Source organism: Centroberyx affinis, unplaced genomic scaffold, assembly GCF_046629955.1.
Source record: "Centroberyx affinis isolate AG114_WGS23_722 - 3 ecotype Tasmania unplaced genomic scaffold, CSIRO-AGI_Caff_v1 ptg002911l_1, whole genome shotgun sequence".
Taxonomy (NCBI): domain Eukaryota; kingdom Metazoa; phylum Chordata; class Actinopteri; order Beryciformes; family Berycidae; genus Centroberyx; species Centroberyx affinis.
The window spans coordinates 94,401-107,443 of record NW_027281035.1 but is presented as its reverse complement, the minus strand read 5'-3'; the positions used below and the strand labels follow the sequence as shown (position 1 = coordinate 107,443).

Here is a 13,043-nt window from a genome sequence, read left to right as displayed (position 1 = left end):
TTCTCTTCTCTCCCCTCCACAGGGAGGTTATCCTCTTTGGTGAGTGAATTTTTAATGAACTGATGACCGCGGTTTGACAAAAACATGTGGAGGGAGTGCTGTAAATCGAGGTTACATAACATATCGCGGCTAATACTGGCTGTGTCTTGTGAAGTGGTGTTGGGTGTGAGTGTGGTGTGCTGCCAATGCCTCAATGTAGCATCTATTCACTGGTTCATATGCACAATAGTTTGGGTGTGACAATGAAGACGAGAGAAAGAGATGCAGCAACCATGGAGACTGGCTCAGACGAGAGTAGAAAAATGAATAAACTGAAAGGGCAGAGGAAGAGAGACTGGAAAGTGAGAGTACACAGAGAAGTGAGAGTAGATGACAGGAGGGAAAAGTACATGAGAGAGAGAATGAGAGTGAAAGACACGGGGAGCAAGCTAGTGAGAGAAAGAGTGGAGAGAGAGAGAGAGAGAGAGAGAGAGAGAGAGAGAGAGAGAGAGAGAGAGAGAGAGAGAGAGAGAGAGAGAGAGAGAGAGAGAGAGAGAGAGAGAGAGAGAGAGAGAGAGAGAGAGAGAGAGAGAGAGAGAGAGAGAGAGAGAGAGAGAGAGAGAGAGAGAGAGAGAGAGAGAGAGAGAGAGAGAGAAGAGGAGTGCTGACCTCCAGTGGTGACTGTGCCAGAGCCAGTTCTGTCTGTAGCGATCCTGAGCCGGTCTGGTTCAACCTGTAGGCCGCCGACAGGGACAGACTCGCCCTGTGGGAGACATGAGGATGGAGGGGGGGGGAGTGATGGAGAGGTTATAGAAAAAAAAGAGGAGGGGGAAGAAACAGGGATAGGAGATGGAGAAAGAGGTGGCAGTAAGTAAATGGGAAAGGAAAGGGGGAGATGGAGAGGGACAGAGGAGAGAAAAAAAAAGAAGGATGGGGAAGGTTAGTATTGTATTTTCTACTGTGTAATACAATCAAAGTTGGTGCTTTCTAAGGGGGGATGAGATTCAATGATATAAAAGGCATCAATTAGAATAGGTGGGCTAACAGACACCAACAGGGACGGAGTCTTAATTAATTACACCAATTAATTTACAAATTCCTATATGTTATTCCTGTGGTCTAGGACAGTCAAATCGAATTTGACTCAACTTGAATATGAATAAATCTTTCCCAAACCCAAAGATAGAAAAACTAGGACTCACGCTTATGATGTTATAAATGATAAAGTTTAGGGTTTAAATGGAGTGGTTTCCAAAAAAAAATTATAAAAAAAAAGTATAAATTAAAGAAAATTAAAAACTACCCTGTGCATCTAGTTTAGTACTGGGTTTACTTACCCAGCCATGTCTGGATGCATCATCTGAATCTGGTTCTCCAGCTTGGTCTTGTCAGCTCTGAGCAGCTGGAATAAAACAACAGCAGAACATACCATGACACAATCCATCCCATCAGGCGTTTAGGATCCAGATTCACACACACGGATTAAGCCTAGACTTTTCATTTTGGTGCTGAGGCCGTCTATGGATTCATTTGTTTCCCTGTGTCTGAGAAGCTTGCTTTCTTTGGGTCTTTAATTTACCATGCAGGTCAATTAAGTACACATTGTTGTTTACAACAAACTGAACGAGTACTGCCTAGAGGCCAGTACAAGAGCAATATGTATTGCTCTTGTACTGGCCTCTAGGCAGCCAGCAGGTGATTTCTTTCCCACAGTCAGGCTTCACACTCGCACAACCAAAAAAACGATGACGACACACACACGTTGCTCGTTGTCCCACCTCACTGGACGTATTAGGAAGAAACATTAGAATCTTCCAAAATGAGATATCCACCATTAAAAAAAAACCCCCAATAAACTGGCACCTACCATAAATAAAGGAAAGCATATTATGGGCTATTATTAAAGTAATGAGTCATTTTAATATGTTTGCTTACAAAATAACTCTGCTTTTGAGTCTAGAATAATCTGTGCTGTATATTTGCAAATGGTTATATAGAGTTTTTGCTGGTCTTTGGTCAGCACCACCGAATACCATTAGATAAATATATAAATACTTATAAACATATCTAATGACTGGTTTAGTTATTGAATCCTTCTATTACAAATATCCATGTTGGAGAAATAAAACAATTAACATTTTTGTAAAAAAAAAAAAAGGACTTTAGATCTGTGATATCCTTTAAAAATTACCACAATTTCATTTGTGCTCTCAGTTAAGTAGGTGCAACTTCTTTCCATCCCATTTTGAAATGAGAATCTTCAATTGTTGCAGACTTTGCCACAGCAGAAAATCGACAAAATGAATGATCATCATAAATCCCTGCCTGTTGTTCCCAAAGCCCATTTCAGCCCCCAAAAAATGGAATTCATTAAAATGATTTGTCGGAGGGACACAAAATGGTTGCAATGGCATCAAGCAAAAGAAGCACAGGGATCAGGAACACATGAAATTAATGGGAGTTGTGGGTCTGAAGAAACTGCAATCATTGAAAAAACCTGAAACCTGTAACTGAGTCAACCTGCGATGTGATGCGAGGCTCCACATACTCACCTCTGTGACGGAGGAATATTCCTCCACTGCTGCCTTCAGCTCCTCTATCTGTCTGCTCTTCTGTGGAGGGAGACACAAAAGAAAAACACCACTAAGAGAAAAAGACGCACGGAAACGTATTTTGGCTTCTCTGGTATTTTTAAGTTTTAAGTGCATATCCATATTTTCTTGAGTGAAATTCCTACATTTTCTGCCATTTCCTATTGAAGGTGATGTCACTGTCTACGGAGTTAAACAGGTGACATCACCTGGCACCAAAAATCAGCCAATAGCAGATGGCCATTTCATTAGCATGCATTTTACCATTAGATGTCAGGCTTTACACAGATTTGGGTTTGGAGTTTAGTTACTCTTTAAACTCAACAGCTTCAAAACTTGTACCTGAGCCGATTCTGATTTTAGAGGTTTTCACATTGTTTTCACAGTGTTTAAAGATGGAGGCGTCCTATTCAACAGCACTACCGATCCCAATGTTAGCATCACTCTTTCCAGTTCACAGAAACTATACTGAACAAAAATATAAACGCAACACTTTTGTGTTTGCTCCCATTTTTCATGAGTTGAAATAAAAGATCTAAGACTTTTTCTATGCACACAAAAGGCTTATTTCTCTCAAATTTTGTTCACAAATTTGTTTAAATCCGTGTTAGTGAGCACTTCTCCTTTCCCAAGATAATCCATCCACCTGACAGGTGTGGCATATCAAAATGCTGATTAAACAGCATGATTATTACACAGGTGTGCCTTGGGCTGGTCACAATAAAAGGCCACTCTAAAATGTGCAGTTTTATCACACAACACAATGCCACAGATGTTGCAAGTTTTGATGTCCACCAGAGCTGTTGCCCGTGAATTGAATGTTCATTTCACTACCATAAGTTGTCTCCAATGTCGTTTCCGAGAATTTGGCAGTACACCCGACCGGCCTCACAACCGCAGACCACGTGTAACCACGCCAGCCCAGGACCTCCACATCCGGCTTCTTCACCTGCGAGATCGTCTGAGACCGGCCACCCGGACAGCTGATGCAACAGTTGGTTTGCAAAACCAAAGAATTTCTGCACAAACTGTCAGAAACTGTCTCAGGGAAGCTCATCTGCGTGCTCGTCGTCCTCACCGGGGTCTTGACCTGACTGCAGTTTGTCGTCGTAACCGACTTGAGTGGGCAAATGCTCAACTTCGATGGCGTCTGGCACTTTGGAGAAGTGTTCTCTTCACAGATGAATCCCGGTTTTCACTGTACCGGGCAGATGGCAGACAGCGTGTATGGCGTCGTGTGGGCGAGCGGTTTGCTGATGTCAACGTTGTGAACAGAGTGCCCCATGGTGGCGGTGGGGTTATGGTATGTGCAGGCATAAGCTACGGACAACGAACACAGGTGCATTTTATTGATAGCAATTTGAATGCACAGAGATACCGTGACGAGAGCCTGAGGCCCACTGGCCCATTCATCCACCGCCATCACCTCATGTTGCAGCATGATAAAGCATGGCCCCATGTTGCAAGGATCTGTACACGATTCCTGGAAGCTGAAAACATCCCAGTTCTTGCATGACCTGCATACTCACCAGACATGTCACCCATTGAGCATGTTTGGGATGTTCTGGATCGGCGTGTACGACAGCGTGTTCCAGTTCCTGCCGATATCCAGCAACTTGGTACAGCCATTGAAGAGGAGTGGACCAACACTCCACAGGCCACAATCAACAACCTGATCAACTCTATGTGAAGGAGATGTGTTGCACTGCATGAGGCAAATGGTGGTCACATCAGATACTGACTGGTTTTCAAAAAACGCATATCTGTAGCCCTAGTCATGTGAGACCCATAGTTCAGTGCCTAATAAATGTCTTTTTTCAAGATAAAACTGCACATTTTAGAGTGGCCTTTTATTGTGACCAGCCCAAGGCACACCTGTGCAATAATCATACTGTTTAATCAGCATCTTGATATGCCACACCTGTCAGGTGGATGGATTATCTTGGCAAAGGAGAAGTGCTCACTAACACGGATTTAAACAAATTTATGAAAAATATTTGAGAGAAATAAGCCTTTTGTGTGCATAGAAAAAGTCTTAGATCTTTTATTTCAACTCATGAAAAATGGGAGCAAAAACAAAAGTGTTGCGTTTATATTTTTGATTCAGTGTACATGAGCCTATCGCTGTGCAGTGGGACAAGTGGGCTGAATGACATTAAATCGTGAAGATGCCATCTTTCGGTACCTGATCCATAAAAGCTATAGTGACGTAAAAGGCAGCAGGTTCTGCTTTAGGATTAGAATGGTGCCAAATCGATTCAAGCAAGTTTATTTATAGCGCGCTTTACAGACAAAAAGGAGAAACGGATAAAAACAAGATAAGGCACTGACCTCTTGTATCACAGCTTCCTTTTCGCTCATGACAGCATCAAAGGAATGGATCTGAACCTGAGGACCAGGAGAAAGACAGACAAGGCAGGATGGTTTCTTTCTACTGAGCTGAGACAAAGCTAGAATGTGGAGATCACTTCTATCAAGGGAAGAAGCCAGAAATCCAATAATGCCAGAGGGAGAGGAAGAGAGCGAGACTGAGAGACAGACAGTGACAGAAAAAAAGAGAGTGGGAGACATGCTAGCAGACGGAGATGTAGAAAAGCAGAGCCAAATGGACTGACAGAGTGTTTCAGAGAGAGTAAAGTCACCTGGAGGTCAGTGTTAATGTCACACAGCTCCACCATCCTCCTCTGAAGCTCGTCCGTCTCCATGGTGACCTTGAAGTTCTGGGGAGCCATCAGAGGGGAGTTAGGCCAGCCAATCACAACCAGGTAACCGTATATAATCTGTGTAACCAATCTATGAATGGACGATATGGCGTTGTGCTGCTGAAGTCTCACTGATTTAATGGTCAACTGCTTTGATAAAAGTCCTGATTCTTTAATACAGTGCAGTACCTCTTCCTGAAGAGAAGCAATCTTGGAAATAAGACTCTGGTTCTCTCTCTCCTATAGAGCGGCAAAAGAAGAAAACCAATCAGTAGCCTTGATAAGAGTATTAAGTGTCCAGTCCTGAATCTGTCACAAATATTCACAAATTCACAAATATTCTTAGAGAGCTTGACTTGTACATGGAAAGTTCAGTACAAAGTATATATTGTGCAACTTCTTTAGCCCATAAGAACTCAAAATATACAGCAGCTCTACCTCACAACCAATTTTGCCAAACATTACATAAACATTAACCAAACTCTCCAAAGACTCTTGCATATTGCTTGGCTTTGAATTAAGACTCAAAATTAAGTACTATGCCTTTAGGAAGTATTACTAGTATCCATTACCTGCTATTGGCTTAACTGAATCCCATTGAGCCAATACAATTAAAAGTCAAATGTAACCCAGGTCCTGTATTCATTAAGACATTTGGTAACAAAGCAACAGTAAACATGCCGAAAAAAACAAATTGTTTTACCAAAGTAAATGGTCCAATTTCATCATTTCATTAACCAGAACAATAGAGCAGAGATCCTAGCTTTCCCACTAGGATTTAAGAAGCTTCTGCAGAGTGAATCTGGCTCCTCTCTGTGAGGCGTGAGCATGACTAACCATGTGTTTGCTCTGTGCGGAGGCGCGAGCTCTGCCTTCCTCAGTGCAGCTCAGAGTCGCCTTCATCTCCTCCACCTCCTCCTTCAGCAGCTTCTCCTTCTGGGCCAGCTGCTGGTTACTGTGCAAGAAGACATGGGGAGAGAGACGGGGCATCAGCGCACCGCTACATCTGTGTGTCTATATCTATGTGTGTGTGTGTGTGTGAGTGTGTGAGTGTGAGTGTCGTACACCCTGGCCTGGTTGCGGAGCTCCTCGTTCTCCTCGGCCAGCTTCTGGTTGCTGTCCTCCATGCCCTCCACCACCTGCTTCAGCTTCCTCACCTCCTCCTGCAGCTTCTGGTTACTCATCTGGAGGTCGGCCACGCAGTACACCAGCTCCGACGTCTCACTGGGACGGACACACACACACACACACACACACACACACGAATAATACAGGCACAATGAAACTATTTTTGTAGACCCAGGGCATGTGTGGGTGAATGGTCACACACACACACACAAATACAGGCATGGTACAGCCTATTTATGCAGACCTGTGGATGAATGCTCTCCCTCTCCCTCCCTCTCTCACACACACAACTTACAATTCTGCTCTGGACGCCTCTCCCCCAAAGGCCTCCAGACTTCCTGAGGTCATATTGAGCAGCATGGATCTCTTAGCTGAAATACAAACAGACCAAAAAGACTCAAAACACATTATCAGCAACATTACATATATGTATGCTAGAAGGAAATGAATAGCAAATGTGTGTGTTTGTGTGTGTTCACATGCTGGCTCACCGGACAGGCTGTCCCGGAGTTTGACAGAGTCCTGAGTTGGGTCATCCTCTGGGTCGTCTTCCCTGAGACACGACAGAGAAACCGGTCTGAGTATATCACATTACCAACGTACCAGATCAGCTACACTATATCATCACTGCTCATTGTTTTAGGGCCTGTGTCTTTCCAGGATGTGTTTTTTAAGATAGCAGCTCTCAACAGCTGTTTGAGGAAGCGGTAGCCATGGCTCCTGTTGTTGCTATGAGACTCCTGAAAACCTGTTGAAAATGCTGTGCTAATCTGCTAAAGTTGAAATGTTTAACTTTCGGTGCCCGGCACGCTGAGCGCTAAAAAAACATGCTCAGCTCTGTCTATAACACGTCCTTTTCCACTATAAACAAGGAGAAAAAGACTACAGAGACAGCTCCTTGGCAGACACACAGCACTTCTAATCCAAAGTTACACCCATATGTGTTCAGCCATTTCATAATACAAGCAAACATGTTGCCCCCCACAAATCAGTAACAAGATGCATCATCCCTCTGTGTTTAATCAAAATCAGACCGGTGGTGTAGCAATTATTGCCTTTCAAATTTAATAACGTTGACCTTTAATCACTGCGCCCCATTAGGCTAATCAGTGTAATTTTTTAAAATGCTGAAAACACAGACAGACAGACACAGCCTGATCCATAGTCCAGCCCCCAATTTCATTGCGTGGGGGCAATTAAAGTAAACAAAAGTCAGTGACCATTACATCATTAAGATGATTCCACATATGTATTTGCAATCAGACTGCTGAGAGGCCTTAGGTAGCTCCAAACCTCTTGTACCACGAACCATGTCAACAAGAACAAGCCCTTTGATGAGAACATGAAGATAACCGATGCATAACTGCCTCAGAGGCAAACGTATCTTCATTTACAGCCCTGCAATGGATCAAATGGACTTGCACACAGCTGAAAATATGTGAAAAAATCTCACCAGAAATCTCATCTGATGCATAACCCGCCTACATAGCATCCACTTGCATAACTCAAGCAGAACATACAACTGTCTCTTCTCTAAAGGGCTAAAAAAAAAACCTGGACCAGTTAACAGAAAATGGTTATGTGCAAGTTAGGTTTCTGTAGAAATCTCCATTCTGCATGTTTGAGTTTAGTGGAGATGGTGCAGGCAGTCATCACCTCCTCACACCATGTCAAAGAGTTTGGAAGCTTTGCAGCAACAAATGTGTGTGGAAGCAGAAAGCAAAACACATTGCGCAAATCAGCAGTTCATTTAGTCACGATGCAGATCTGGATGAGCAAATGAGCCAATAGTCGAGGCACAAGCTAGCGAAGAAAAACACCAGACATACTGTAAATTCAGTGTCCCTTTAAGAATTCTGCTTGGTCATCATTCACATTTTAAGTGCAGAAAAGGAGGAATCTCACTTTCTATCTCTTCTCTTTCTATCTATAATCCACAAATAGTTACTTTTAAGAAATATTTTCCATGGCTCCACCTAGCTCTCCAGCTCTGAACTGTACTGTACTAGTTATCACACTTTGTCCTAGTTGCCAGACCTTGAAACCGATCCAGGATTCACTCCTGAATTAATCCGTCTCCTGCCACCTGCCAGTTGAAAACGTGTAGATATCGTAGCAAGAGAAATGGCATGTCTTTTTCTAAAAACATGAGCAGAAAATGTACAGTGCAAGAGGAGAACTTGATTCCTCTGGTAATTTGTCCACTATTGAGTGTTAGCAGGGCAGAACCAACAACATACTGACATTATAGAGAGATGTAATCATGTTCATTTTCTAAATATTGACCCATGAACATTAGGTACCCGTTGTTGCGGCAGTCGTCGATCCACTCCTTCATGATGGCGTGGTACGTGTCCAGGTCGATGGAGACGTCTTTGTGGTCCGGGTCCAGCATGTTGCAGAGCTCCTCCAGTCCGCTGTCCTCTGAGCTGCGGCTGGTGGTGTGGCGCAGGTAGTCCACGATGCGAGACACGTACACTTTACCTGGCAGAGGAGAGGGGAAGAGGAGAGCTTCACCAAGACGCACGAGAGGAAAAAATATACTTACACTGTTATATATTCTGAATTTGTGATGCTCAATGCATTCTAGGAGTTATTTTGTGATGAACTGTTGTCATTTTCTTTTTTGGTGTACCCACTTTACCTCCACCTGCCTTGTCTACTTCAGTTAGTGATTTCCTACATTTCCCAGGATGCCTTTTGACAACCCCAACACAGAACAGGTGTGAACTATACATGGTGGAGAGAGCGATAGTGATAGCATGGTAAGAGCAAGAGTTTTTCCAGTGAGAAAAGGGAGAGTCCCTTACTCAAATCTCAACATGTCTTGATGCTGCATTGCATTCTGGTCTATTGAGGTCTCTCTCCTCTTCTATGATGGATTTCTCCCTGTGTGATTGTTGAACGTCTCTTGGTGCAAAATGGCAGCTCTAGAAAGAAGCCCTCGCTCTTTGATTCTAAGGGACTGACACCAAAACCTGACATTTACTGTTGATGTTTTAGATAGCTGAACATTTTTCTGTCAAACTCCTTTGCCCTGGAAATATCTCAATGTAACGTCATATCCATGGGAAGAACAAAAATACAACATCACCAACAGCTGTTTTTTTTAAGTGTTCAAGTGTTTTAGGATATATTTTTTGATAAAGGTTTTACAGAAATGCTTGAGGAAAGAAAGAAATCTTTGTTAAGTTTCATGCTTCAAGGCTCAATTACCAGCTTTTTAGTCAAGAGGCAAGAATAAAGAAAAAGGTACGTGACTGTCAGTAAAAGCAGTACAACAGCGCTTAACAAGAAGAATTCTGCCATAGCTTTCAGAAACTCACCATGTGCCATACAAAGGCAGGTTCACCATATTTTGAATGCCATTATTTCACCTCATTATCACACACAACGGAAAACCCCGACCAGGGGTGTGAACACAAAAAAGTAGCACAAAAAGGTACAAAAATAATAATCTCCCTTCAGAAATGAATGCAAGTTGTGAGGCTTAAAAAAAAGCTATCACGAAAAACCACATCCAAAGACTCGTCTTCCCAAGACGGTAAACTCCACAAACGGATTAGACCAGGAAACTCAAATGGCCCCGCACAGCAGAGAAGAACACAGGACACTGGAATACTTGATAAAAGGAAGATCTGTGTTTCCAATGCCAGGAGGCACAAGGGAAAGACACAGTCAAGACTGGTAATTGCTGGGAACTAAGAGAATTACCCGTTTTAAAGACACAGAAAAATACACACGCTATGATGATCGTGCTAACGAGTTGAAGTTAAAATTAATTTCTTTGATGAACGCTGACTTATTCAATTTGCTAAAAGTCCCAAATGTGTGGTAAAAGCATTCATGATTGTACAAGCTTCTGTGTGTGTGTGTGTGTGTACCTCGGCGCTGGGTGTCGCAGGCGTGGAAGATGGTGTCGAGTAGATCCTCCTCACAGATGAGACTAACTTCTGCCATATTCTCCCTCCTGGATTCAGAGGCCAATGTGGATCCTGTGCACATATACGCACACACACACACACACACACACACACACACAGAGCTGTTCAAGTTGCATAAAAGCCAAGCACATGATAGATTTTCCTTCAGGCACAGCAACAAACTGACACATGTACTGACTGTAAAGATAATGAGAACAAGCCAAAGGCCCGTGAGCATGCATATGTATGTATGCATATACAGTGTGTGTGTGTGTGTGTGTGTGTGTGTGTCTATCTTGAAACCTGTGACTTTCAACAATGTGCTACAGTTCAACAATCACAATGCAGAACACTGGAGTTCAAACAAGTTTTTTTGTGGTTTTAAGGTGTAGTGTGTACATCATTATGCCAAGCTTTGATGTTGAATCATAACTATGCTCTTTCTAAGTTTATTGGCTAGATCAAGAACCTACTTCCACGACAAAGCTACATAAAGCTAGGCAAGGTTTAATTACTTTCCTCATCACTGAATAGTATGGGATTCTTTGTTTATCCTGGTACTGAGAGCATTTGTCACCTAATTTGTTATTGATAGTTATGAATAAACTAATAATACTTTTAATCTTGGATTTCATAAAGAGCTTTTGAAGTTGAAGCAGTTGATTTTAGATTTTATCTTTTCAAAATTGTAGCTGGGCTGACAAAAATATGGGTTGCCATGGAGAAATAAAAAGTATTCCTGTGTTACACGAGCGCAAACTCAAAATGACCAGCCTGCAAACAAAACAAAATATATGGAATTCAATCTAAGCAAACACTGTGCTCCTTGCTGGCGCCTACAAAATCACAGCAGACTGATAAAAGTTCACAGACAATAACCAATCATGTGTTCACTATAATTATCTGGAGGACAAGCCGCTCCTCCCTACCTCCGTCTCCCAGCGACAGCCTTTTGACAACCAGAGCCGGGTAGGGCAGCTCGCACTCCATGGCGCTCCCAGAATCCACGGAGCAGAAGTTGAGGTTGTAGGAGAGGATGCTGTGGCTCTGGGAGCGCGGTCGAGCCGGCGGCGGGCTCCTGCTCTGCCTCTCGCCCTCGGGCTGCGTGAACTGGGCTCCCCGCGAGAACGTGAAGTAAGGCGAGTCTTTGACCTGGCCGGCAGGCGTCGAGCAATACCTCTGCCATGTCTTACCCTGTCCGACACTACTGCTGCTACCGCCGGCACTGCTTCTCCTCTCTCCCAGAGTGCTGGTGATGGTGTACGTGATGTTAGCCGCCGTGGGGGGGTTGGTTGCCGGGGTGAAGGAGGCGGAAGGGGTGGAGGGAGGGATAGCGGGGCCCCGGCTTTTCCTCGGAGAAGCCGTGGGGGTCAGCATCCCCTTCCCTCGCCCCTTCTCCCTCTCCTTCTCCTTCTCCTTTTCCTTCTCCTTGTCCCCCTCGTCTCCGTGGACGGCCCGCTTCTTCAGGATGGCCTCCAGGTTGTGCCTGAGGCCGCACTGCGGGCTGTCGTAGCTGCTGGACGAGAGCTTGGGGATCTGGAAGGGCGAGTTGGGCTCTCGGTCACCACGCCACTGGATGGTCTGCAGCTTGCGGCAGATGCTGTCCACGGGGTTGTGGCGGCGCGTCGACTGGGGGGTGCAGTAGTCCATGCTGCTGGAGGCAGGGCTGGAGAGCTGGCTTCCTGGCTAGAGGAGAGGCTGAGGTCTGAGGGGAGACGAGCAAAACAATAAAACAATCAAAATGAGACATAAGGAAAGAAGCCAGTAGAACCCACAGGGCTTACTGAGGAGCTCCTTCCCAGAAAGAAAATAAGTAATAAAAGTAAATCAATAAAAACAGGCAAGGCCAAGTGTGAAATGGAGAATACACCATTAAATGAGACAGAGACAGGCAAACGTTAGAGACAGGGACATAAAAAAAAATCACATAGAAAACTTGGAGGAGCCATGCCGATTCTCCTGGTAGATAACCAACATTGTACAGCATGCAACAGTGCATGACATGATACACATAACGTGCGAGTATAACATGATATATTCAGGTTGTATAGGACAGTTTTCCCTGGTGGGAATAACTTGACAGCATCAGTGGCAGGAAAGGTGCTGCTGGAGCTGGAGAGTGGTAGATGCCCACAGGTGTAGGGTGGAACTATTTGGGACCAATATGGATGAGCCTGGTCTGACAAACACCAGTCATAGGCTGATACAGGACGGCTAATGCCAAGTAGTGATTATTAGTCCCAAGCTTCGATGGCTACTATTATAGACTGGAGTTGCAGGTGATGAGTGCAGGCAGAACAAGCCTATTAAGGAAGGAGAAAGTGATGGAGGCAGGGGGGAGGAAGGAAGGAAGGAAGGAAGGAAGGTTGGATAGAAGGATGAAAGAATGGTCTATCTGTTCAAATCTCTCTAACCACACACGCAGCTGAGTATGAGACTAAACACTGAATCACGCAGGGAAAATCCAATAAGGTTGCATGCAATATCAGTCCACGACTTTTCAGACTTAAAATATTTTAGTCTAATAAAAAAAATGCACAAATGTACACAGATCTGGGGGAAAACAGGTGAGGCAAATCCTCTCTACAGGTGTGCAAATGAGCAAATTAATCCCTAACGTTGCTTAGTGCCGAGCAAGAGGTTCTTCCATCTGGCTTTCATTCTAGTGGCCAAAGTCTAATATTTATCTCATTTTGTCTCATGCAGCCCCTGTGGCTACA

At 44.0% G+C, this 13,043-nt stretch overlaps 1 protein-coding gene across 1 annotated transcript; it reads right to left on the bottom strand.

The window, feature by feature from the left end:
- Nucleotides 1-648: 648 nt before the first annotated feature.
- On the bottom strand, nucleotides 649-11,973 carry LOC139658452 (inositol 1,4,5-triphosphate receptor associated 2-like; the record flags this gene model as incomplete). The annotated part of the gene is made up of 13 exons (XM_071536588.1): nucleotides 11,253-11,973; nucleotides 10,285-10,395; nucleotides 8,704-8,884; nucleotides 6,892-6,953; nucleotides 6,696-6,771; nucleotides 6,338-6,496; nucleotides 6,110-6,227; nucleotides 5,462-5,512; nucleotides 5,213-5,290; nucleotides 4,902-4,958; nucleotides 2,532-2,591; nucleotides 1,317-1,381; nucleotides 649-742 (listed from the first exon to the last, which is right to left on the bottom strand). Coding segments are annotated over exons 1-13 (1,833 nt in total), but the record flags the coding sequence as incomplete, so codon positions are not given.
- Between the last annotated feature and the right edge of the window lie 1,070 nt (nucleotides 11,974-13,043).